The sequence below is a fragment of the Gambusia affinis genome, linkage group LG14 (assembly GCF_019740435.1).
Source record: "Gambusia affinis linkage group LG14, SWU_Gaff_1.0, whole genome shotgun sequence".
In the NCBI taxonomy this organism is placed as follows: domain Eukaryota; kingdom Metazoa; phylum Chordata; class Actinopteri; order Cyprinodontiformes; family Poeciliidae; genus Gambusia; species Gambusia affinis.
Window position 1 is genome coordinate 6,543,968 of NC_057881.1, and position 21,780 is coordinate 6,565,747.

General features: G+C 39.0%; 3 protein-coding genes across 3 annotated transcripts; all 3 read left to right on the plus strand.

The window, feature by feature from the left end:
• Positions 1 to 10: 10 nt before the first annotated feature.
• Positions 11 to 7,544, plus strand: pdia8 (protein disulfide isomerase family A, member 8). Its single transcript, XM_044138978.1, has 13 exons — positions 11 to 424; positions 1,946 to 2,024; positions 2,113 to 2,230; positions 2,964 to 3,071; positions 3,156 to 3,282; positions 4,198 to 4,311; positions 4,392 to 4,517; positions 5,122 to 5,304; positions 5,395 to 5,503; positions 5,749 to 5,877; positions 6,363 to 6,442; positions 6,765 to 6,822; positions 6,910 to 7,544. The coding sequence occupies exons 1-13, from the start codon at positions 261 to 263 to the stop codon at positions 6,997 to 6,999; spliced, it is 1,485 nt and encodes a 494-aa protein (XP_043994913.1). The 5' UTR covers positions 11 to 260; the 3' UTR covers positions 7,000 to 7,544.
• Positions 7,545 to 7,845: 301 nt separating this feature from the next.
• On the plus strand, positions 7,846 to 15,628 carry cct3 (chaperonin containing TCP1, subunit 3 (gamma)). Its single transcript, XM_044138970.1, has 14 exons — positions 7,846 to 8,020; positions 9,986 to 10,047; positions 10,635 to 10,685; positions 10,760 to 10,822; positions 10,933 to 11,029; positions 11,143 to 11,260; positions 11,960 to 12,146; positions 12,395 to 12,544; positions 13,283 to 13,415; positions 13,498 to 13,579; positions 14,183 to 14,363; positions 14,437 to 14,682; positions 15,171 to 15,302; positions 15,388 to 15,628. Exons 1-14 carry the CDS (start codon positions 7,993 to 7,995, stop codon positions 15,478 to 15,480), a joined length of 1,623 nt encoding a protein of 540 aa, XP_043994905.1. The 5' UTR covers positions 7,846 to 7,992; the 3' UTR covers positions 15,481 to 15,628.
• A 303-nt stretch (positions 15,629 to 15,931) lies between these two features.
• On the plus strand, positions 15,932 to 21,136 carry LOC122843886 (glycosylated lysosomal membrane protein). Its single transcript, XM_044139001.1, has 7 exons — positions 15,932 to 16,261; positions 16,631 to 16,789; positions 17,255 to 17,353; positions 17,431 to 17,595; positions 18,011 to 18,235; positions 19,642 to 19,910; positions 19,982 to 21,136. The coding sequence occupies exons 1-7, from the start codon at positions 16,154 to 16,156 to the stop codon at positions 20,148 to 20,150; spliced, it is 1,194 nt and encodes a 397-aa protein (XP_043994936.1). The 5' UTR covers positions 15,932 to 16,153; the 3' UTR covers positions 20,151 to 21,136.
• Positions 21,137 to 21,780: the final 644 nt, after the last annotated feature.

Consider the following 21,780-nt stretch of genomic DNA (forward strand, 5'->3'; position numbering starts at 1 on the left):
TGGAATCATTTTATGTTAAATTAGTACAAATGTTGAGAGTAACGGGTACCTCTTTTTAAAGAGATGGCGTCGAGAAATAAAAATAAGAAATCATTGTTAAACCGTCATCTATTATTTTGCTAGGTGTGACCGGAAATGTCTGTATTTTGAGGTAGCTTAATGCTAAATGTAATGACAGTCCTCCTCGCTCAGTGACAGCTCAATTCCCTTCGTGTTTATTTGTTTTTCCCGTCACATTTCGGTTCCGCTCTGTCTTCCTTATGATGCCCGTTATCCCTGTCCTGTCCGCTGTCTCGCTGGCGCTGGTGTCTCTTTGTCCAACCGCCCTGTGCGCGCGCAGAGACGTGCTCGAGCTCGGGGACGCGGACTTCGACTACCTGGCAACGGAGCACGAGACCATGCTGGTGAAGTTCTACGCTCCATGGTAACCGTTTCTCCTAGCTCCGGACATCTAGTCAGTGGGTTTGATTTGTATCGCGTCCCGCTGTAGGTTCCTTGGATTTTCTCATTAATTCCACTTCAGAATATCTGGATTTTAAAGTTACATACGATTAAATACTACCATCTAGCTACAACTAGTTGCGACTAATCTTTGAAACTAAACATCCATGCTAGATGCCTATTGCGTTTTGGGGCAGATATTAAACGTTTTTTATAAAGCTCTCAGCTACTAATTCTTTTGTTTCGTTCATCCATCCGGCTCCCATCAGTCATTCAGTCTATCCACCAATCTATCTGTTCATTCACCTATTCATCCCTCCCTGTATATTCAGTCCATCTATCCATTCATCAAACCAACCCTCTTCTGCCCATCCATCCATCCATCCAATCCAATCAACCGATCATCTTCAGTCCCTCCATCCATCTTCAGTCCCTCCATCCATCCATCTTCAGTCCATCCATCCATCCATCTTCAGTCCATCCATCCATCCATCCATCGTCAGTCCATCCATCCATCTTCAGTCCATCCATCCATCCATCTTCAGTCCATCCATCCATCTTCAGTCCATCCATCCATCCATCTTCAGTTCATCCAACCATCTTCAGTCCATCCATCCATCCATCTTCAGTCCATCCATCCATCTTCAGTCCCTCCATCCATCCATCTTCAGTCCATCCATCCATCAATCTTCAGTCCATCCATCCATCTTCAGTCCATCCATCCAACCATCTTCAGTCCATCCATCCATCTTCAGTCCATCCATCCATCCATCTTCAGTCCATCCATCCATCTTCAGTCCCTCCATCCATCCATCTTCAGTCCATCCATCCATCTTCAGTCCATCAATCTTCAGTCCATCCATCCATCTTCAGTCCATCCATCCATCCATCTTCAGTCCATCCATCCATCCATCTTCAGTTCATCCATCCAACCATCTTCAGTCCATCCATCCATCCATCTTCAGTCCCTCCATCGATCCATCTTCAGTCCATCCATCCATCTTCAGTCCATCCATCCATCAATCTTCAGTCCATCCATCCAACCATCTTCAGTCCATCCATCCATCTTCAGTCCATCTATCCTCCATGAGGTTCTGGTCTTATTCCAGGGGGTAAAATTCTGGAAAACCTCCAAAGTAAAACACTTCCCCACCTACTGACTTCTTTAAATGCAGTAGAAGTTGCATCTTGTTGTCGAAGCTCATTTCTGGAGTCTTGTTCTTTCTGCCATGATCTCTGGGTCAGAACGCAGGTCTAGACCAGTAAGTCTAGACCTTCAGTTTTCTGTCTCAGCTACTTGCAACGTTACAGCATTCTGTCTATCTCCTGCTCCATCCAACCATCACTCATAAATGAAATATAGATACCAGAGTTTGTTGCACTCAGTGGGATCAGAGACTGAGTTGGGCCTAGACAGAGAGCGGTACACACCTCTAATTAAAGTTGACTCCATACTTGTTTACCTCTCGTCTTTTGTCTCGTTTCTTTCCCTCCTGTCTCTCAGGTGTGGCCACTGTAAGAAACTGGCTCCAGAGTTTGAAAAAGCAGCGGGTCGGCTAAAAGGAATCGTTCAGTTAGCAAAGGTTTGTTAATATTGTTGTGTTTGCTGTTGATGTTATCATCACAAACAGAGAAAAATAGAGGTTTGACTCATTTCCCTCTGGCTGCCAGGTGGACTGCACTGCTAACTCTGAGACTTGTGGTCGTTTTGGCGTCACTGGGTATCCGACTCTGAAGATCTTCAGGTCTGGGAAGGACTCTGCTCCCTATGATGGGCCTCGCTCTGCAAGTAAAAACATAAAACAAGAAAAACAGATTTAAAATTTAAAAACTACAGGCTATACTAGGTATAAAACCAGCTGTTCATTCTAGATTTATGTCCTGATAGACATCATATGTCCAGAAAAATAATCACTCCCAGGGATTTAGAGACAGACGTAGACAGACTTTGTTTCAAGGTTCTAATAATAATAAAATAAATATATCAATTAATATATTTATGCAAAAAGATTAAGAGTACCAGTAAACCAAAATTCATTAACTGGATTAACGAAGTATCCACAACTCTCCTAATGGAAAGGATTACTTGCATTATAAGGGGAAACAATCACTATTTCAAAACTTTAGGGTCCTTTTGTTTACTACTTTTAGTTACTGGTGGTCCTCTGTAGTGTCCTAAAATAACCTCCTTTCTTTGTAAACTTTTCTTCATTGCTCTGTGTGAACTGCATACTTGAGTTTGTATTTTTTGAAACACACAATAGTAAAATAATTTGGGCTGACCCTTAAAAAATAGAGAAACCTTTGTTGTTTTGATTGTTGTTGGGTTTTGGTTTTTTTCTCTTTTCTCATGCATTGACTATAATATTTCATAAATAAGTGGCTTGCTAGTGGCTGGACATTTCCTTTAATGAGAGGGATTGTTTGTTTTTCTGTAGCATTTGAAGCATTTTTGAAAACCCAATAAAAGTTCTGTTGTAAAAAAGTTAAAAACACAGATTTGTGTTGATATGTTTGTTCAGGTGGGATCTACAACTACATGACGAAGCAGACCGGTCCAGACTCGCTCCACCTAAAGAGTAAAGAAGACCTCCAGAACTTTGTCAACAACTACGATGCCAGCATCGTCGGTATGATACCGCCTGTCCTTTTGGGCTGGGTCCGGCTGGTGGCGCTGTTGCTCTCTCAAACAGTCGTGTGTTTTTGTTCTCCAGGTGTTTTCTCAGGTACCGATGCGCCGCGTCTGGATGAGTTTCTGAAGGCGGCCGGTCTGTTGAGAGAACAGTTCAGGTTTGCTCACATCACTGACCTGCAGGTCGCCGAGGAGCAAACCCAAACCGAGTGAGTTTTCAGACACAAACACTGAAAAATCCCACCAAGTATCTTTGGTCCGGTTTCTAGTGCCAATATCTTAATTTTGTTTTGTTTACCAACTTACAAGTAACTTTTTGGGAAGATTTAGGAGCTTGTTGTATTTCATAACAAATTATTTAGTCAGAGTTGGGTAGTAACTTGTTACATTTACTCAGTTACATTTAATTGAGTAACATTTATGAAAAAAGGACTTTCAGGATTATTTTTACTACACTGTACCTTTTACTTTTACTTCTGTAAATTTCTGGATTCTCTACCCACTGTGAGTAAATTTACTGAACAAAGCACAAAAGTTTGATTTAACCAGAAAATCACCAGACACACTCTGGCCGTTTTTGATAAAGTTTCATACATTTTTATTGAAATAAGTTTGAAACAAACGGAGTTTTCCTGATTTTTTTTTTTGTAACTATGTTATTTATATTAATTATTTTCATTTTTAAAATACCAAAATTTCCACATAGCTGTATTTTGGTCTATCTGATTATGTAATTTTTAAATATTAAATAACTGATCAGTTAATTGTTACCAGAGTCGCCTTTTTACCAAATACTTTTATAATATTTCGTGAATAATTTCTAGGATAGTTAATGTTTACTTTTACTTGAAGAAAAATATGTTTACGTTGTGCTACTACAATTTTCAGGTACACCACCCTCCTAAGACATTTAAAGCAGTATTTACATAAAACTAGATGTTTTTCTAAAGTTACTTATAGGTTCATTTGGTCTCAATCCAAGTGTACAAAGATATTTTCACTAGAAACTGCACCAGAAATACTTGGTAAGATTTTGTGTTTTTGCGGATTTCCACTTGTTGAAAACAGTTTGCAGAATTAAATAATTTTGCGCCGTTTTCTTTACTGTTCTTTGTTTTTTCCAGGAGCGTTTTGCTCTTCAGGCCTCCCAGACTGGCCAACGCCTTTGAGGACAGTGTCGTTGTCTTCACGGATTACCTGACCATCAGCTCTCTGAGACGCTTCATCAGAGACAACATGTGGGACTTTTTCTACTTTGCAGATAAAAGAAGAAATCTGTTTTTTTACTCGGTTTTATTCTCTGTTTTTCTGTGCACAGCTATGGTCTCTGTCCTCACATGACTATGGAGAACAGAGACCGCCTCCGGGTTCGTGACTTGCTGACGGCGTACTATGACCTGGACTACCATCACAACATCCGAGGGTCAAACTACTGGAGGAACAGGTGACACACCGTCTCACAGGACGGGTTTATTTCTGGGTTTCTGTCTTTGCATCCAGGCTACAGAGTCTTCCTGAAAAGTTTTTTAATGCTCAAACAAGCGATGGCTTTTGATTCCTTAATCTGAAGCATTTCAGTGTCAAGTTTTTAAATGGACATGGAGTTATGGGTCAGCAGACGATCAGAACTGTCATGTTTGGAGCTTCAGAAGTTTGATCAGCTGTTCAGGGACCAACATTCGGATGGATGGATGGATTGATTGATGGATGGATTGATTGATTGATTATTGGACATATTGATTCCTCTCTGATTGATTATTGGATTCTGATTTGATCAGCTCTTACAAATATTTCTAACTTACCATGAAAACAGTTATGAAATCCTGTTTGAACTGGTCAGCATGAATAATGTTGGATGTTATTTCATAGTAATAAACACTGAATACTGAAGCAAACGGCTTCTTATTGATTGTCGACACTTTACTGGGTTTTATCAATAGATTCTGGCGGAACCGGCCCTTTAAGAACACTATGGCCCAAAATGAAGATGAGTTTTCTGCCTTGTAGAAAGAAGTGTTCGTCTCTCTCCTCTTCATGCTTGTTGCCAGGGTGATGAAGGTTGCCTCCAAATACAGTGGGCGTGGCCTAATCTTCTCGGTAGCCAATAAGAGGGACTTCCAGGCGGAGCTGGAGGACGACTACGGTCTGGGGACGGCGGACGGCGGCGAGCTGCCGTTCGTCACCATCCGGACCAAACTGGGCCACAAGTACACCATGAGGGAGGAGTTCACGTAGGTAACATGGCCGACCAGCTGCGCCGGCGTAGAGACAAACGTGTCTGGTCTCCTTCTGGTTACTCAACGTGACGGCGTGCGTTTCAGGAGGGACGGCCAGTCGCTGGAGCGGTTCCTAGAGGATTACTTCGCAGGTCGTCTGAAGCGTTACATCCGATCAGAACCGGTACCGGAGAAGAACGCCGCTCCTGTGAAGGTGAGATGGACAGTAAGGCTGTGTTTGTTCACTTGGCAGGAAAATGCAACAAAATCCACTTTTTTTTCTACATTTTCTTTGATTGTAAAGGAAAAACGACCCTGAGCCTGTCGCTGGACGATAAATTGTCTCAGACTTTTTAGCAGTAAACAATAATATTGTTGTTTTCAGGCCATTTTCAAGTAATGGTAGAATAATGCAAGAAAACTTTATCAAAACTCAATAAACTTTAAATTCTTCTGCAGGTGGTGGTTGCCGAGTCGTTTGATGACATCGTTAATGATCCAAATAAAGATGTTCTGATCCAGTTTTACTCTCCGTCGTGTCCACACTGCAAGAAGTTGGAACCGGTTTACTGGGAGCTGGCGGAAACGGTACAAGATTTAGGTTTTTTGTTTCATTTAAGGTGTAAAACGAAACTGATTTAGCTGCAAAAAACTCATTGTTTCATTAGGAACAAACTCTCCACCTCCCACTGGCGCTGGGCAGTCAATCGACTTAATCAATTGGTTGAATTTTTGAGGATTCAATATTTGGAAAATCTTTTTTTTTTTTTTTCCATAAATGGATTTCCATAGTTCAGAATGATGTCATCAGGCTGAGGGCGGCCATCTTGTTTGACAAGCATGTTTAACAACTTTTATTTATTTGGACTTTGAATTCAGGTCCAAATAAATACAGTTATTATAATATTTCCAGGATAAAGTCCTAATATTTGGGGAATGAAGCATTTTTATGAGAACTCTAACATAAAATTAATTTTTTCTCTCGTTATTTTAAGACTTCTTCTGGTAAAATTGCGTCTTTATTCAGCTGCTATGATGACAGCATTTATAATCTTCCTCTGTTTTCTCTTCAGCTGTATTCTGATCCAAACGTCGTCGTTGCCAAGATGAACGCCGTCGATAACGACGTCCCGCTGGGATACGACGTCCAGGGGTGAGGTTTCACTTCCTACCACCACTTTTTATCCTAGATCAACTTTTACATGTTTCATTACGTAATCAGATTCATGGATTTTGTTCCTTCCAACTTTTCAAAAGTTTCTCATTTTTTGTTCTTTTTTATCATTAATTAATCTGTCACAGTAAGGTATTAATTGATTAATGATATGATAAATTAAAATAAGCACAAATCTGCTCCTCTGTCATAAAATATCAGTTACATCCATTGAAGTTTGTGTTTGTAAAGTGAAAAAGTTTTAAGACATTAAGAAAACTTTCAGTAGATCTTTGTTTTATGCTGTTTTCTCTCCTTCCAGCTTTCCAACCATTTATTTTGCTCCAGTGGGTAAAAAAGATGATCCTGTTCGATACCAGGTAACTCTCAGTCGGTCCAGGTTCGGTTCTCTCAGGTCCAGCGGGTCATCTCATGAGGTTTGATGACGTCTTCTGCTTTTTTCCCAGGGAGCTCGGGAGCTGAAGGACTTCTTGAAGTTCCTGAAACAAGAGGCCAGTCACAATCTGGTGCTGCCCGGGTTTAAGGAGGAACTGTGACATTTGTTTACCCGTCGATCTTAACCCAGAAAGAATAAATCACGATGTCAGTGAGAAACAAAGGGACAAAGTTAGTTCTGCTCTCTCTGATGGACTTGATGCAGAATCCGTGTGAACCACCACAGAGCCGAGTCGCCCCACATTTCTTCCTTTATGCCCAAAATAACTTCTTATGTTGCCTCACTAGATTTATTTATGTATTTATTTATGAAGCCATCACATATGCATTGGGTTTATTTTTTGTATTTTAACCCAAGCTGGATGCTATTTTTATTTATCATGTGTACAATTTGTATATGGTGCTTTGTTGTATTTATTTATATTTTACGAGAGACTTTAAGCTTCGTGATAAACTAACAGATGTGATGATACTGATCCTGAACTCTGCTCTGAGTCTTTGTACTCTGTAATCTCTGCTGGGACTGTTTAATAAACTGGTAACTCACATCTGGCTGTTTAAATAAGAGCTTGTTTACTTCTTAAATGAGTGATGGAGTATGAAAATATATTTTAAAACTTTTGTTATTATTAAATGTGAAAATTAGTGTAGGTTAAATGTATTGTTCTTCCTCCCTATATTTTCTATAATTCAACGTACAATAATAACCCTCAACAATAAAAAGCTGATTTATTAACGCTGCAAACCCATAAACATATTCTTAAAACATTAATTTACCGGGACAAATGTGTGTTTAGTGGTGTCAAGAATAATGTTAATATCTTTATTACTCCAAAAACATTTTAAATAGTAAATATCTTAAAAAACAAGAACAGCTTAATACAATTTGTAAGGGGTCTCGTACAGATTTTCTCCTTAAAAGGCGGATTGCGTGCGAAATTTATTTCATTCACTCTATTGGTGGATTACTGTGTCAATCAAATTAATTCTAATCGCTGATTGGTCAGATTTCGGGTCCACCCTTTCGGACCCGCCCTCTCGCCGTACCTCCCAGAACCTTCCAGGCGGCTGCTGTCCAGTGCACGTTGTCAAAAATGTTCGGCCAGCAGGTTATAGTGCTCAGTAAGTACTGAAATTCACCTACAGTTACATTTTTATCATTTCGTTTAGAAGTAGTGTTCGCCTGGTGTTCTGGTTCCGCTAATTTTGTTGGCGTTAATACTCAGAGCGGAGCGGCTGAAGCACAAAGCGGCTAAGCAGCAGCATGTGCTAACCAGGCTGGTGCTGTTCGCATCACGGCGCCACTTCCTCAGTTCGATTTAGAGTTAGCATCGTTAGCTCCAGCTACACGACCATCACCAGACTGAACGTCTCCACCCTGCCGGTGTTAGCATCTTTAGCTTAGAGGCGAAGAAAAGCGTGAGGGAGATGCTAGGTTAGGCTAAGCTAAATCGAGCTAACTGTCACCGTTACTCAGCATGAACATGTGCCTGTAAGGCTGAAAACTGACAGACATACACGTCTTTGTATGCATTTGTACTAATCATTGAGTTTTAAGCACGGTTATAATTGTTGTTTTTGGTATGTTGTTAATATATGTAAGAAATTTGGCTGGTTTAGGAAACGTCTAAGCAGTATTGTTGTACTGAATTGTGTTGGGTATTTTATTTAACGCAACCAAGCTATTTTACATTATTAGGAAAAGCATTGTTTTGATATGCTGATGTATAATATTTTAGCTTCTTTACTGAATAGATATTTTTTTATTTAAGATATTTGATTAATATAGAAAGTATACTTGTATCATTTATTACCATCTTCAACTAACAGCCAACAATGAAAAGTAAATTTTGTATTCTCCAATTTGTTTTTGATTAAAAAAACAATTTTTCACTTTTTTAATTTTAGTATCAAATCAAAAATAGAAAGTGAAAAAACGAGACAAAGTACTTTTAATATAAATACCAGGCAGTTTCCATTTGCACAAAAATGTGAAACCAGAACATATTGCACAATCTAAATGCTTTAATTTGAATCAGAAAAGCTACAATAAATCACATTGTTGTTAAATCAATATATTTTTGGTTATTACATTTAAGCTATCTAATATTTAATAGAATCATTCACACAATACCTTTTTACTCTGCTGGCCAATCCAAGAAAATTTCACTGACCATTGGTGTGTTTTCTATTTTATAATTCTGTAGTATTTTTAGAATGTTTTATTCTACTTTTAGTCTTTTTATTTTACTATTGTCTTGGTTCTATATGTCCCCACTATACAACAATAAAAAAACCATGTCTTTTATAAATAAAATGGATAGGACTGACATCCTTAAGTGACCGAAACGCAGCGCAAAATTGTTGTGAAGACTTTGTGATGATGAGAAAGATTGATTAACCATATCAAATTATAGTAATCAGAGCAATATCGTAATTGTATGACTGCTTGAACGCAGTATCTGGCAGGATATTGCTTTTTATCAATATTCAAGATTTCATGTTTTATTTTTCTGCTCTTATGTGAAAACTAATTCTTTGTTTTGTCCTTATAGCAGTGTGACTGCACATAATTAAAATAACTTTAATTCATGTAGCTAAAATCAAGGCCTTAAAATGTCTTAAGTTTTTTTGTTTTTTGTTTTAAAAGAAATCTTAAATTTGTCATGGTGACAGTAATTAATCATATATATTCTATTTGGTTTTATTTTCTTGCAGGACATTTCTGTCAGGCATAAGATTGAGTCTACAGACATTGAGATGGTTAAGGCTACTGCTAACGAGCTGTACAGCTAATTACCTGGGGTACCTAGTTAGCTTTAATGCATCTATCATAAGTTTAGTGCAGCTGCAACTATTAGCACTGAAGTTGGATGTTTAGTGAATTTAAAACATGGTGGTTAAGCAACAGCCTTACTAAGTCTTAAATTTCATCCTTACGTTTTTAAAAGTCTTCAATTTAAACTGGTAAAACCTGCAGAAACCTTGCTAAATCTTAACTACTCACCTTAATCTTAAATTAACTTTTTCTTCCTGATGCCACATTATCCAGTCTTGTTAATATCTCTGTTTGTTTTCTCCCTCCAGATCAGAACATGAAGAGAGAGTCGGGACGTAAAGTCCAGACAGGAAACATCAATGCTGCAAAGGTCCGTTTGAACCACAGTGTTGTGGATTTCTACTAAATATTTCTCCTAAAACATCAAGCTGCTTCTTCCAGGTCACTAGCTGCGTTTCCATTGACCACGTAATTGTGCAATTTGACGTTTCAAAACTAAATTCACTTAACGGAACCAAGCCAATTTCTATATATATATATGTATATATATTAAAAAAAAGGTTTCTCTATTAAATGTTTTGGTGCCAAGTTGAATTTATTTATGGTTTTTTTTTTCCACAAAACTTCAATGGAAAAACTTTATGCATCACACTGGTCACATGATCAACAACTGGATGTTGCCGCTGGCGCAAACAACGAAGAAGAAGACAACAGGAAGTAGTAGTCGGATGATGACACTGTGTCAACAAACATATTCATATGTGATTTTATTTGGTTTCTAATTTAATCAAAACACTGCAACTGCAAATTTGTGTTTTTTCGACATTAGTGGAATATTGACAAAGTTTTGCTTACATTTGTGATGGAAACGCAGCTGGTGAATCTGTTCACTATAGATCTGAACGTCATGATGGTTCTGGTTTGTGGTTCTGTCTTTAACGTCCCAGTTTATTTCAGACCATTGCAGATGTGATCAGAACCTGCCTTGGCCCACGGGCCATGATGAAGGTGAGTGTGCTCCAACATCATCATCACATCCATTCTCTGCAGTGGTCAGTAATCCTCCTTGTTCTTCCTCCCAGATGTTACTCGACCCCACAGGAGGAATCGTCATGACGAATGACGGGAACGCCATCCTCAGAGAGGTCAGGGTCACTGATGACTTGCTCAGTTTGGACAGATTGGAAATGTCCAACATGGATGTTACAGCAGTTTGGATTTGTTTTCTTCCCAACATCAATCTCTGTGGTAACAGATTCAGGTGCAGCATCCTGCAGCCAAGTCTATGATTGAGATCAGCCGCACGCAGGATGAAGAGGTGGGAGACGGCACCACCTCAGTCATCATTCTGGGTAAGGGTTTAGTACTTTTAAATCCACAGAATATCGCTTTAAAACAATAATAATAGTAAAAAACAAAAAAAAAACAGATGTGATTTGATCAATGATTTTTCTTTGTGTCCCAGCTGGAGAGATGTTGGCCGTTGCTGAGCAGTTTCTGGAGCAGCAGATGCATCCGACGGTGATCATCAGCGCCTACAGGCAGGCTCTGGAGGACATGCTGGAAACCCTGAAGGAAGTCAGGTAGACACCAGCGTTTCTCAGTCACAACTCTAGCAGGAAAACAGCCAAAAGCAAAATGAAAACTTTAGGACAAGGGGGCACCTGGTATGGAAATTTTATATTTTTGTAAGGTCTTTGGATCTCTCCTGCTTCCAAAAACAAGTGCTTAAAAAAACCTAGTAATATTTTGGTAATAGTATAATGTTTTTAGGTTGTTTCAAAAACGTCCAGAATGTTAAATCACATTCCAGCGCCACTGTGCCATTTTGGAAAATGGTCTCAAAACAACAATATTGTAATTTATTACAATAACTTTTTACTGTTCAGCAGAATTTATCTTGATAATTCTAAGCATGTGCTGTACAATGGCTGCTGGAAAAGACAAGTGTGTTGTAATCTACCAGTCATAAACAAGTTGCTGCATTCTTCTTGGTTGTGCAGGAGGCTCTACTCATGCTTTTCAAAGATGTATGGTTTTATAATTGAGCATTTTTTTCCAGCCATTTCCATATTTGAGTGTAAGCGTTGAGTTGGGGAGCTTGTTTAGAATTAAAGGGAAAAGATGCCCTAAAACAGATCTGACAAGACTAAACTTTCATTATCTAGGAATGGTTTCATGCAAAAAATGTAACAAACATGTTTTTGTATAGCCAACCTGTTCAAAGGTCAAGATAGGTGACCTTTAAGCAGATTACCAACCCTCTGTCTCTCCTCCTGCAGCACCCCAGTGGACACTTCAGATCTCTCCATGATGTTGAAGATCGTTCACTCAGCCATCAACACCAAAGCTCTGAGCCGCTGGTCAGAACTGGCCTGCAGCATCGCGCTGGACGCCGTTCGGACCGTCGAGCTGGAGGAGAACGGACGCAAAGAGATTGACATCAAGAAGTACGCCAAGGTGGAGAAGGTGAGACCGCCAGGATTCACTTAGCCTGAAAAAACACCTGGAGATTTAGAGGTGTAGAAAATTCAGTCCAATTCAAAAATACTGAACTGTTGTGCTTACAGTTAGTTTTTGTTTTTTAACATCTTAATTTGAAAACTTAACCTAAATATTTTGTAACAGATCATTAGAGGAGCATTTTCAGAATAACTGCAGTTTGTTTTTAGCTGCTTTAAAGCTACGTCTTGTTCTAATTCCTGTGGTGCGTTCAGGTTCCAGGTGGGTTCATCGAGGACTCCTGTGTGCTGAAAGGCGTGATGATCAACAAAGACGTGACTCACCCCAGAATGAGACGGCTGATCAAAAACCCTCGCATCATCCTGCTCGACTGTTCTCTGGAGTACAAGAAGGGCGAGAGCCAGGTAAACATTTATAACCAGGCATTTTAATCGATTTTCCCCCCTCGCTCTTTTCTGGAAAAATATACATAAAAAATAATACAAATGACAAGCTATGAGATGTTTTGTTTAATCACAGAAATACTGTTGTAATTTTAGCAGAAAAAGATCCAATCCTACCAGAACAACATCTTATAAAAGAAGTAGTTTTAATGAGAAGAAAGCTTAGATCTTTTTTGTTACTTTATCTTTATCATTCTCATCCTCGTACTACATCTAAAGAAATGTGCAGCTTTGAATACCTCCATGTTCTCTTCATCTTTGATGGCCTGGATGGGAGTCGACTTCCACTGGACCTCCGAAACAGTCCGATCCTCACTGATGTTACATATTCTAGTATTACTTCAAACTGTGTTTTTGTAAGATCATTGCACTAAAACAGTAACCTGGTTGTCCCTTCGATTTTGTTGTAGAGTGCATTAGTGGAAAAAAATCCATATTTTCCAAAGGCAAATAGAGAAAATCGGCCTACAAAATGCTAATTATTGTGCAGCTGCTTTTTTTTAAACGCTATCTTGTTTTAGCTTCACCCCCTAAAAAAACTCCATTAACTTTAACAAATTGACTATATAATAAAATCAGTAACAGATCCGTGAAAATACATAAAAAGTTGTCGCACCATTCTAAAAGGATCTAAAGCATTTAGAAACTGTTCTTTTCTGAACTTATTATACAAAAATAATTTCATATGGTTTCCTGCAGACTGACATCGAGATCACCAAGGAGGAAGACTTTGCCAGGATCCTAAAGATGGAGGAAGAGTACATCCAGCAGATCTGTGAGGACATCATCCGCCTCAAACCAGATCTGATCTTCACTGAGAAAGGCATCTCAGGTACTGAAACCCATCACACCTGAACATGTGGCTTCGTTTCTGCTCCTCTGGTGTCTTGACGGGTTTTTTCTCTCTCTCTCAGATCTGGCTCAGCACTACCTGGTGAAGGCGAACATCACCGCCATCCGCCGCGTGAGGAAGACTGACAACAACCGCATTGCCAGGTACGCTTTCAGCTTTTCCACCGCGTCTGAAGTCAATAAGATGATCATGTCTCCAGGATGGAAAGCACTCAAAAATGAAATGAAAACTTTCAGTAGGAAGTGGACGCAATGAGGCGAATTTTTTTATTTTTTTTCTGTTTCTATTTGGGTCTCAACTGTGTCTAAAAGCAGGCCAGGCGCTTAAAAAAATAATAATAAAACACCACCCAGACTGTTTTCAGTAGAGTTCATATTTTTTGGTTACAGGAAAACCTTTGAAATGTTAAGTCACATTCAATGAGCACTGCAGCGTTGCCTAGCAACCCCAGCAGAATTCCATTGCTGTAAAATCGCTGCTGGAAAAGACAAGTGTTTTGTTTGCGACTTAACGCTCGGACACCACTGGCTGTATTCTTGTTGGTTGTGCAGGAGGCTCCAGTGATGCTTTTCGAAGTAATACGTTTGTATAATTTTGTATTTGTTTGTAGCCATTTTCAAATGGGATCGTAAACGTTAAATTGGGGGGTGTGATCAGATGTAATGAACATGTTTTGGTTAGCCCGTAGACTTTTTCCTAACCTGTTTAAGAAACAGTGATAGATCACTTTTGAATGTTTTCTTCAGGGCGTGTGGCGCTCACATCGTCAGCCGGACAGACGAACTGCGTGAGCAAGACATCGGCGTCAAGGCTGGGCTGTTCGAGGTGAAGAAGATCGGGGATGAGTATTTCACCTTCATCACAGAGTGCAAAGACCCGAAAGCCTGCACCATCCTGCTGAGAGGAGCGAGCAAGGAGATCCTGGCGGTGAGAGCGCCCCCCACCTGTTATAGCAGCCTGGCAGTCCGGTTCGGTTTGTAACTGTGTCTGTGGTCTGCAGGAGGTGGAGAGGAACCTGCAGGACGCCATGCAGGTGTGCCGCAATGTGCTGCTCGACCCGTTCCTGCTGCCAGGAGGTGGCGCTGTGGAGATGGCTGTGTCGAAGCATCTGATGGAGCGTTCCCGCGCTCTGACCGGTGTGGAGCAGTGGCCGTACCGCGCCGTGGCCCAGGCGCTGGAGGTCATCCCCCGAACCCTGATCCAGAACTGTGGAGCGTCCACCATCAGAGTGCTGACATCACTGAGGGTAAAAGTCCAAATAAATGGCCTCCCTAGAGCTGAGAAAATCAATTGTATCAATTATTGTGACGATTAATCTGATTTTAAAAATTGGCATATTTCATTTAACAACTTGAGACTTTTTTATACTAGAATTTCTTTTTTGTTATCTTAAATGCAAAATGTATATATGTTTTGTACATTTTAGGCTTAATTACTGCTCTGAGTATATTTTGTTTTTTCTCCAGCAAAATTTCCTTTTTGTATACACCAATTAGTGATTAATCAATTACTGAATTTGTTGACGATTATGTTTAATCCTTTGTGTCTGTCAGTATGAATTAATATTTAGTGCATCAGTCAGAAAATACATCATGAGGAGGACAAACACATAAACATGTAGCTGGGCCAGCCAAAATAAAATAAACAACCTTTGACCTATATTCTGGAACGGTAGCTTGCCTGCTTTTTAAATCTGTGGAGCTCAGCGGGTTAAAGGTCGTCGTGTCTTTTCAGGCCAAACACACCCAGGAGAACAGTGCGACTTGGGGCGTCGATGGAGAAACTGGCTGCCTGTCTGACATGTCTGTTCTCGGCATCTGGGAGCCACTGGCTGTGAAGGCCCAGACCTACAAGACCGCAGTGGAGGTCAGAACCGCGGCCCGATCAGAACCAGCACTGCCACGGGTGTTCATTACTCTCAATATTTACCATTCTCTCCTGTGATAAACAGACAGCCATCTTGTTGCTGCGCATCGACGACATCGTATCTGGTCAGAAGAAGAAGGGCAAAGACGAGCAGATGGGAGGACAGGGCGCCGAGTAGGTCCAGTTGGATCCGTGTTGACCCAGAACATCAGAGTCACTCCAGCTGTGTGTGTGTGTGGATGTGTGTGTTTAAACTCTGTATGTATGCATGTGTGGGGACCAGATGACTCGCTGAAACTTAATAAAAACAAATTTTGGAAACCTGATGCCTGTCTGCTGGTTTTGTTTTTATAAAACAGGGGAGCTCAAGTCCAGTCCTGGAGAGCTACCATCCTGCAATGTTCAGCTACCATCCTGCAATGTTATATATATCCTTTAAAAATATATAAAATGAGTCAACCTGCGCTTCAAATTGTGGTAGTTTCAGCTACATATCTCCAGTCATGCTGTTACCAGATTATGCTTATTTGTTTGTTTCCTTCTGTAAAAAAAATAAATAATAAAGTTAGATTTAAAAGATAAATTGAAATTTACATATTTAAAAAAAAAAAAACTGAACAGGAGTAATCTTACACTATCTACCGCTGTGTTAGACTAGCTAATAGCAGCGGTAGTTAATCTGTCACAGCGAACATTTGAAATATTTTATAAATATTCCATTTCCGAAAAAAGAAAAAAAAATATTCCATTTCCTGCAGTGGGTGACGTAATCACGTATTTGGGCGAGGCTTCTAGCAGTCAGCTGACGTGAACCAGGCGGTCATGTGACTCCGCAAACGGTAACAACAAAGATGGCTGCTGCAGAAACAGCGGGGACCGGCCGAGTTTTCGTGATTTTAGTCGTTGTTTTTAGTTTGTGTGAAAGTTTGTTCAGCGGAGGAGATTCTTACAAAAGAGAGGTAATGAAACAAACAAAAGCCGAATATGTTTTAAATTCATTTCCTTAAAGCAGCGAGAAACAGGAAGTGAAAGTATTTATTAAACGGAGAAATAGACTGAAATCCTAAACTCTTCTTTGTTGGGAATCTTTAAAATCTGCTTGGTAATTGTTTAGTTTGCTTTAATTTATTTTTTAGATGGTATTAGTGTGGGAAAAGTAGGATGAAACCCAGTATACTAATTCAATTTGATTAACAACTACACTTATCTCAGAGACGAGATAATTGCATTTACTTTAACAATCTTAACATAATGTAATCTATAAACTGTTAATGAAATGATCAGTGCTGCTGATAATAGCTGATTTGTTTTCTTCTTCTGTGCTTCAGCTGACTGTGACGTTGTACCCCAACTCGACGCCCTCTGGCGGTGAGCTCCTTCACGTGAAAGCTGTGGGCGGAAATGACACATTGCACTTCCTGTTCTGCAGCCAGGGGGCGCCAACATTGCTGATGGTTCACACCAACTCTTCTTCATCTACTGTCAAGGTTTGGGCAAGACTCATCAGCACTGAACAGCTTAACAAACAATTATTAAACATTAATTAGCTAATTTAGCTTATTTAATTGGGTAGTCACTGTATTAAATATCTGATTGTTCTACAAGTATTTTGTTTATTTTTAAAGCTTAGTGCAGTTAGCGTGTTTCACCGTTTGACATTAGTCCAACAAATCCTTATCAAAATTTTGACTGGCATTAAAGTGAGTGAGAAACTAATTATTCATTAATGTTTTATATATGTATTCATTTAAAATTAAGAACATGGAAAGCATGTTAATAAATATTTAATATTGCAAATGTTCGCTAACTAAAACAGAATATGAGTTGTGTCTTGTTTACTCTTGTCGTAAATCAAGAGCAAAATATTGCCAAGCCAGAACAAGTCATATCTTTCATTTATTTATTTTATTACCCCTCAGGTATCTAAATGTGTCTAAATGTTTGTTTTTCAGGTGAACTGGACTGAGTTTTTGGCTCGTAATACCAGCGGCAGCCTGACAGTGGAGCCGCAGAGCAGCGTGCTGTACAGCACCGCCGTTGTCTTTAGCCGGGTCAGAACCAATCTTTACCCTTGTAGAACAAACCCGACTGTGTGTTTACTGAAAAACCATTTTGTTTCGTCTCTCAGCTGTTGGAGTACGATGATGAAAACGACACGGCCGAAGCGAAGTCCAACTTCTTCCCCGCCTACGAGCTGAAGGACTTCATCTGGACTCAGATGAACCTGTCCGATTCCACGGCAACGTTGTGCGGGTCTCCCCCACGGTCCGGCAAAGGGTCACTCTGCCTGCAGGTGGGACACTGGGACGACCCAGGACAGTCACTCCAATGAGCAACAATACTAATTATTTCTCTAGAGGGTTAAGGGAAAATTCAGAACTTTTATGACTTTGTGATGTGAAATTGAGTCCATATTTTTTACAAAGATTTTTCATAATTATATGGTGGTGCACAAATAATATTGAACTATTATTATTATTAATGTAATAATACTTATGACGTAGTTCTGGTATAGTAAAATATAATCAAATTTTCATGTAGCTTTTTATTGTCTGTCTTGTCTTTCCTGTAATGTTTCTGAAGTATCTCACATATATCAGTGTCATGACTCAAAATTGAGTGATATTCATAAGATCGAGGCAGTATTTTTATTATTATTTAATAAGTTTTCATGTTGCCTTAAATTTCCTAACCTTTTTGTTTTTCAGTTGTCTGTGTTTGGCTCAGAGGGGCGTGTTGACCTTTGCCCCCGCCTCCTCCATTCTGCTAACTCCTCCCAGTTGGAGGTGTGGATCAATGGCCTGCCGCCCCGCTCCAATACGTCCAGGTTCATGTTGGAGCTGGAGGGGGTGGGCGGGGCTTATCCACTGAGCATGAATAGAGTTGACGTTCGCAAGTTCATCGACGACGAATACGCACCTTCAATATTCCAGGTGACAAAACTATTTATTTTAAAGTTATTTGTTTTGTTTGTATTATTTGATTTTATATATATATACTTTACCCTTTATTCAGCATTAATGTGAATTTTTTAAATATTTAGTATAAAAGATGGTCTGCTTGAATGGTCTACTGTAACTCTTCTGTTGTGATGTTTTATTTATATTATTTATTTTTTTCTTTTCATCAACTTATTCTACAATTATTTTTTCTACAGCACTTTGGTGCAGTTTTAAACCTGTTTTTAAAGTCCCAGATAAATAAATTTGACATTAATCAAACTCTAGTTCTTTAATCTAGAAAGTTTGATCCGTTTGGGGAATGTGAATGCCTAATCAAACTCATATGTGAAAGCAGAGCATTCTGGGTAAATACAACAAAACCAAACGTGCGCGTTTAGAACTAGCAGGAGAAATGGGACATGGTTTTTTGTTTTATTCAGTCAAAATTGAAATCTTACAACTGCTAAAATCTGACGCTCCTTCATTTTTCTTTACATTTTGTGAAGAAGGAGGTTGTATTTATGTCTTCTTCAGAGGTTTTCACATAGTTTATTTTAGTAGTTCTTGGTGCAGCGCCACCACAGGTGAGGAGGTGAACAGTTTTTTTCAAAGGGTTTGGTTGGTTTGACACAGTGCAGTGTTGTAATCTTGGTCACCAGTTGAACAGAGTCTACCGGACTATGAGGTGTGGAAACCCCTTGAGATCCACTTTTGGGCTGAGTCGTCATTGTGTGGTAGAAAAGCACAAAGGTTTTAATAAAATTATGTGTTATTGCACATATTAATTTATTTTGAAATCTAGATTCTGACGAAGGTGACATGATCAGTAATCAGTCATTGGTTAATCAGGTGTCACATTGTAAGGCAGAAATCCCAAGACAACATCATGAGTTAAAAAAATACTTTAAACTCAAGTCTCAAGTTGTTCGCAGTCCCACTTGGATCTGGTTATGGTCATAATATAATAAAAGAACAACCAAAAATGTTGTGAATTATCACAGCCGATGACATTTAGGACACAAAATTAGATGTATATCTGGCGCTATCAACATGAATTTCATGAGAAGCTTAGATTTGGGTTGTTCTTTTTTTGTTTTTGTTTTTTTCATTTTGGACTTTTACGTTTTTGAGCTGGAAACTGTCAGTCAAATCTGGCAACCCTGTTGTTAGCATTCCCCTTCCCATGTTTTTTTTATTTTTTTTTTATTTTTTATTTTTTTAGCATTTTAAGATTTTCTGTACAAAAAAAAAACGTGATCGAGTGAATTTTCCGTGAATTATCTGGAGTCACACTCTACAGAAAACTCTGTGAATACTGAACCGTGACTAAGCGGGGATTTCGGTGTAAACTGACCGGCTCTGCTGTTCTTTGACCGGGGGTAGTTTCTCTCCTTCAGGTATCTCTATGGGTGTCTTCACCGAACAACGACTCGGACATACTGGGTTTCGTCCAGTGGAAGCCAGTGGCGTACCGGAAGTCCCATCCGAGCCTTGAGGACGCAACGCCATGCCGTAACTCCGATCCACAGCAGCAGAACGGGAACTCGACATCAGCTTCTTCGGCTCTGATTAAAGCTTTTTACTCCGACCCAGTAGCCATGGGAATGAACGTTAGCTTCGGCATAGCTGGAGAACCTTACTACAACAGCACCATGTTCCTCAGCTGGTTAGTTCATCTATTTGTTTTTGTATTTAGTGTTTGTCTGCCGTTAAATCGATGTATTCCATCTCTCTCAGGACGATGCTGATGGGCGTCGGCTCCCCTCCCGTTGACTCGATCTCCCCGATGGTGATCGGCATCTTAACGGCTGGTCTGGGGATTCCCATCGTCCTCCTGCTGGGGGGCGGAGCTTTCATCTTAATAGCGAAGAAGCGGGAATCCTCAGGCTATGAGCCAATCAACTGACAGCACAGTTCCAGCCAATGGGATGTTGGGACTCTTTTTTTTAAGCTTTGGATGACATCACTGATGATTCAGCCAATCGAGAAGTGGTTAGTTTAATATTTCAGCGATAACTCAGATCAGTTTCAGTCAGTAGATTAAATTGGCAGCAAGCAGAAAATTGTTTTAAGCAAGCATGACCGAGATTCAAAAGCATCTATTCTATATAAATAAAATCTACTTTCATTCTTTTTTATATAAAAATGTATAGATATTTCATATAATGTTGAGATTTTGAAGCAAAATAATCATTTTGTATCTCAGGTTTGGCCTCAAACTAGAAAGCTACTGATTACGCAACATATTTATTTTATTACATATTTTTTGTTTGGTTTGTTATAAACCTGGAGGAAACGTTGCTTACTCCACAAAAGCACAAAAATATTACCAGGTATTTTAGTGTAGTTTCTAGTGCAAATATCTGACTACATTTGAACTTTGAAGATAAAACTAACTTGCAAGTAACTTTTAAGCAAAACATAGGAGTTTGTAATAATAGAATAATTCCTTAATATTGATGAAAAGGTTGCAGTTGCAAGAAATTTTTGACTTAAAACAAGCTTCTGTATCTTGCTAAAAAGTTACTTGTAAGTTAGTTTTGTCTTTTCAAGTGTACAAAGATATTTGCACTAGAAACTAGACCTAAAATACTAAATGTATTGTAGATATAAATAAATGTATCTAAGTTGTTGTTGGCTTGAGCCTGAACTTCACATATTCTGACCTAAATTGCATCAACCAATCAGGACTCACCATGAAATCACCGAGAATTTATTTAGGACATGACCACAAACCTCATTGTGAGCTTTTAACTGTATTATTTTTTTTTTTTAATTTATGTTATCTTTGTATTTTGCGGATTTAAGATTTTGTTCATTCGATGTGGAGCTGCTCAGCAGCTTGGTCTTCAAATCGTTTTGCTACAATAAAAAGTGGAACGTGTTATTTCACTGATTTGAAGCGTTGTTATTAACCGTATATTGAAGCAGTCTCAGTTTTGATCAATCAATTTTGGATTTTTAGATATTGGGTAACATACATGATTTATACAAAGTTTGGGAAGGTTTGGTTTTAGCTTTTTAGACTTTCCAGGTCTGGATAATTGTGGAAAAAGAAAATTGAGGAAGGAAAATGTTTGATTTTTCAAATAACATTTCTGTTAATTCTTAAGAAATCAAATTTTAATAATCTTTAACAAATGTAGTAGTTTTCACCATGATTTGCCACATAAATCCATAATGTTTAACAATTCTATCCAACAGTGTTAGTTTTTGGGTTTCAACTAAATGGGCAGCTGTACCTTGAAGCTGCTTTTTTAAAGGATGTTTAACAAAATGAAGGGTTCAAATTTTACAGACTACTTTAGGGAACCTCCAGTTCCCAAATTATTATTCAGTTGGTCTAAGGCTTCTGTATGTTGAAAAACAGTTGATCAAATTCCACAAAATACTGAGATTGACCTTATTTGTAACGTATTTATTGAAATAATAAAGCAGCAGACTTTTTGAACTAAATTAAATCAGATAACTCACACTGTTTTATGTTTCTCTTCGGTTTATTTTGTCAGAAACTTCACAGAGAAACAAAAACCGTC

Excerpts from the sequence above, each read along its gene's own strand:
- pdia8 (XM_044138978.1), top strand. The coding sequence starts at position 261 with ATGATGCCCGTTATCCCTGTCCTGTCCGCTGTCTCGCTGGCGCTGGTG. Across the intron at positions 425-1,945 it reads GTGAAGTTCTACGCTCCATG|GTGTGGCCACTGTAAGAAAC; the intron begins GTAACCGTTTCT and ends CCTGTCTCTCAG. Across the intron at positions 3,283-4,197 it reads GAGGAGCAAACCCAAACCGA|GAGCGTTTTGCTCTTCAGGC; the intron begins GTGAGTTTTCAG and ends TGTTTTTTCCAG.
- LOC122843886 (XM_044139001.1), top strand. The coding sequence starts at position 16,154 with ATGGCTGCTGCAGAAACAGCGGGGACCGGCCGAGTTTTCGTGATTTTA. Across the intron at positions 16,790-17,254 it reads CTTCTTCATCTACTGTCAAG|GTGAACTGGACTGAGTTTTT; the intron begins GTTTGGGCAAGA and ends TTTGTTTTTCAG. Across the intron at positions 17,596-18,010 it reads AAGGGTCACTCTGCCTGCAG|TTGTCTGTGTTTGGCTCAGA; the intron begins GTGGGACACTGG and ends TTTGTTTTTCAG.
- cct3 (XM_044138970.1), top strand. The coding sequence starts at position 7,993 with ATGTTCGGCCAGCAGGTTATAGTGCTCA. Across the intron at positions 11,261-11,959 it reads GAAACCCTGAAGGAAGTCAG|CACCCCAGTGGACACTTCAG; the intron begins GTAGACACCAGC and ends CTCCTCCTGCAG. Across the intron at positions 15,303-15,387 it reads CCTACAAGACCGCAGTGGAG|ACAGCCATCTTGTTGCTGCG; the intron begins GTCAGAACCGCG and ends TGTGATAAACAG.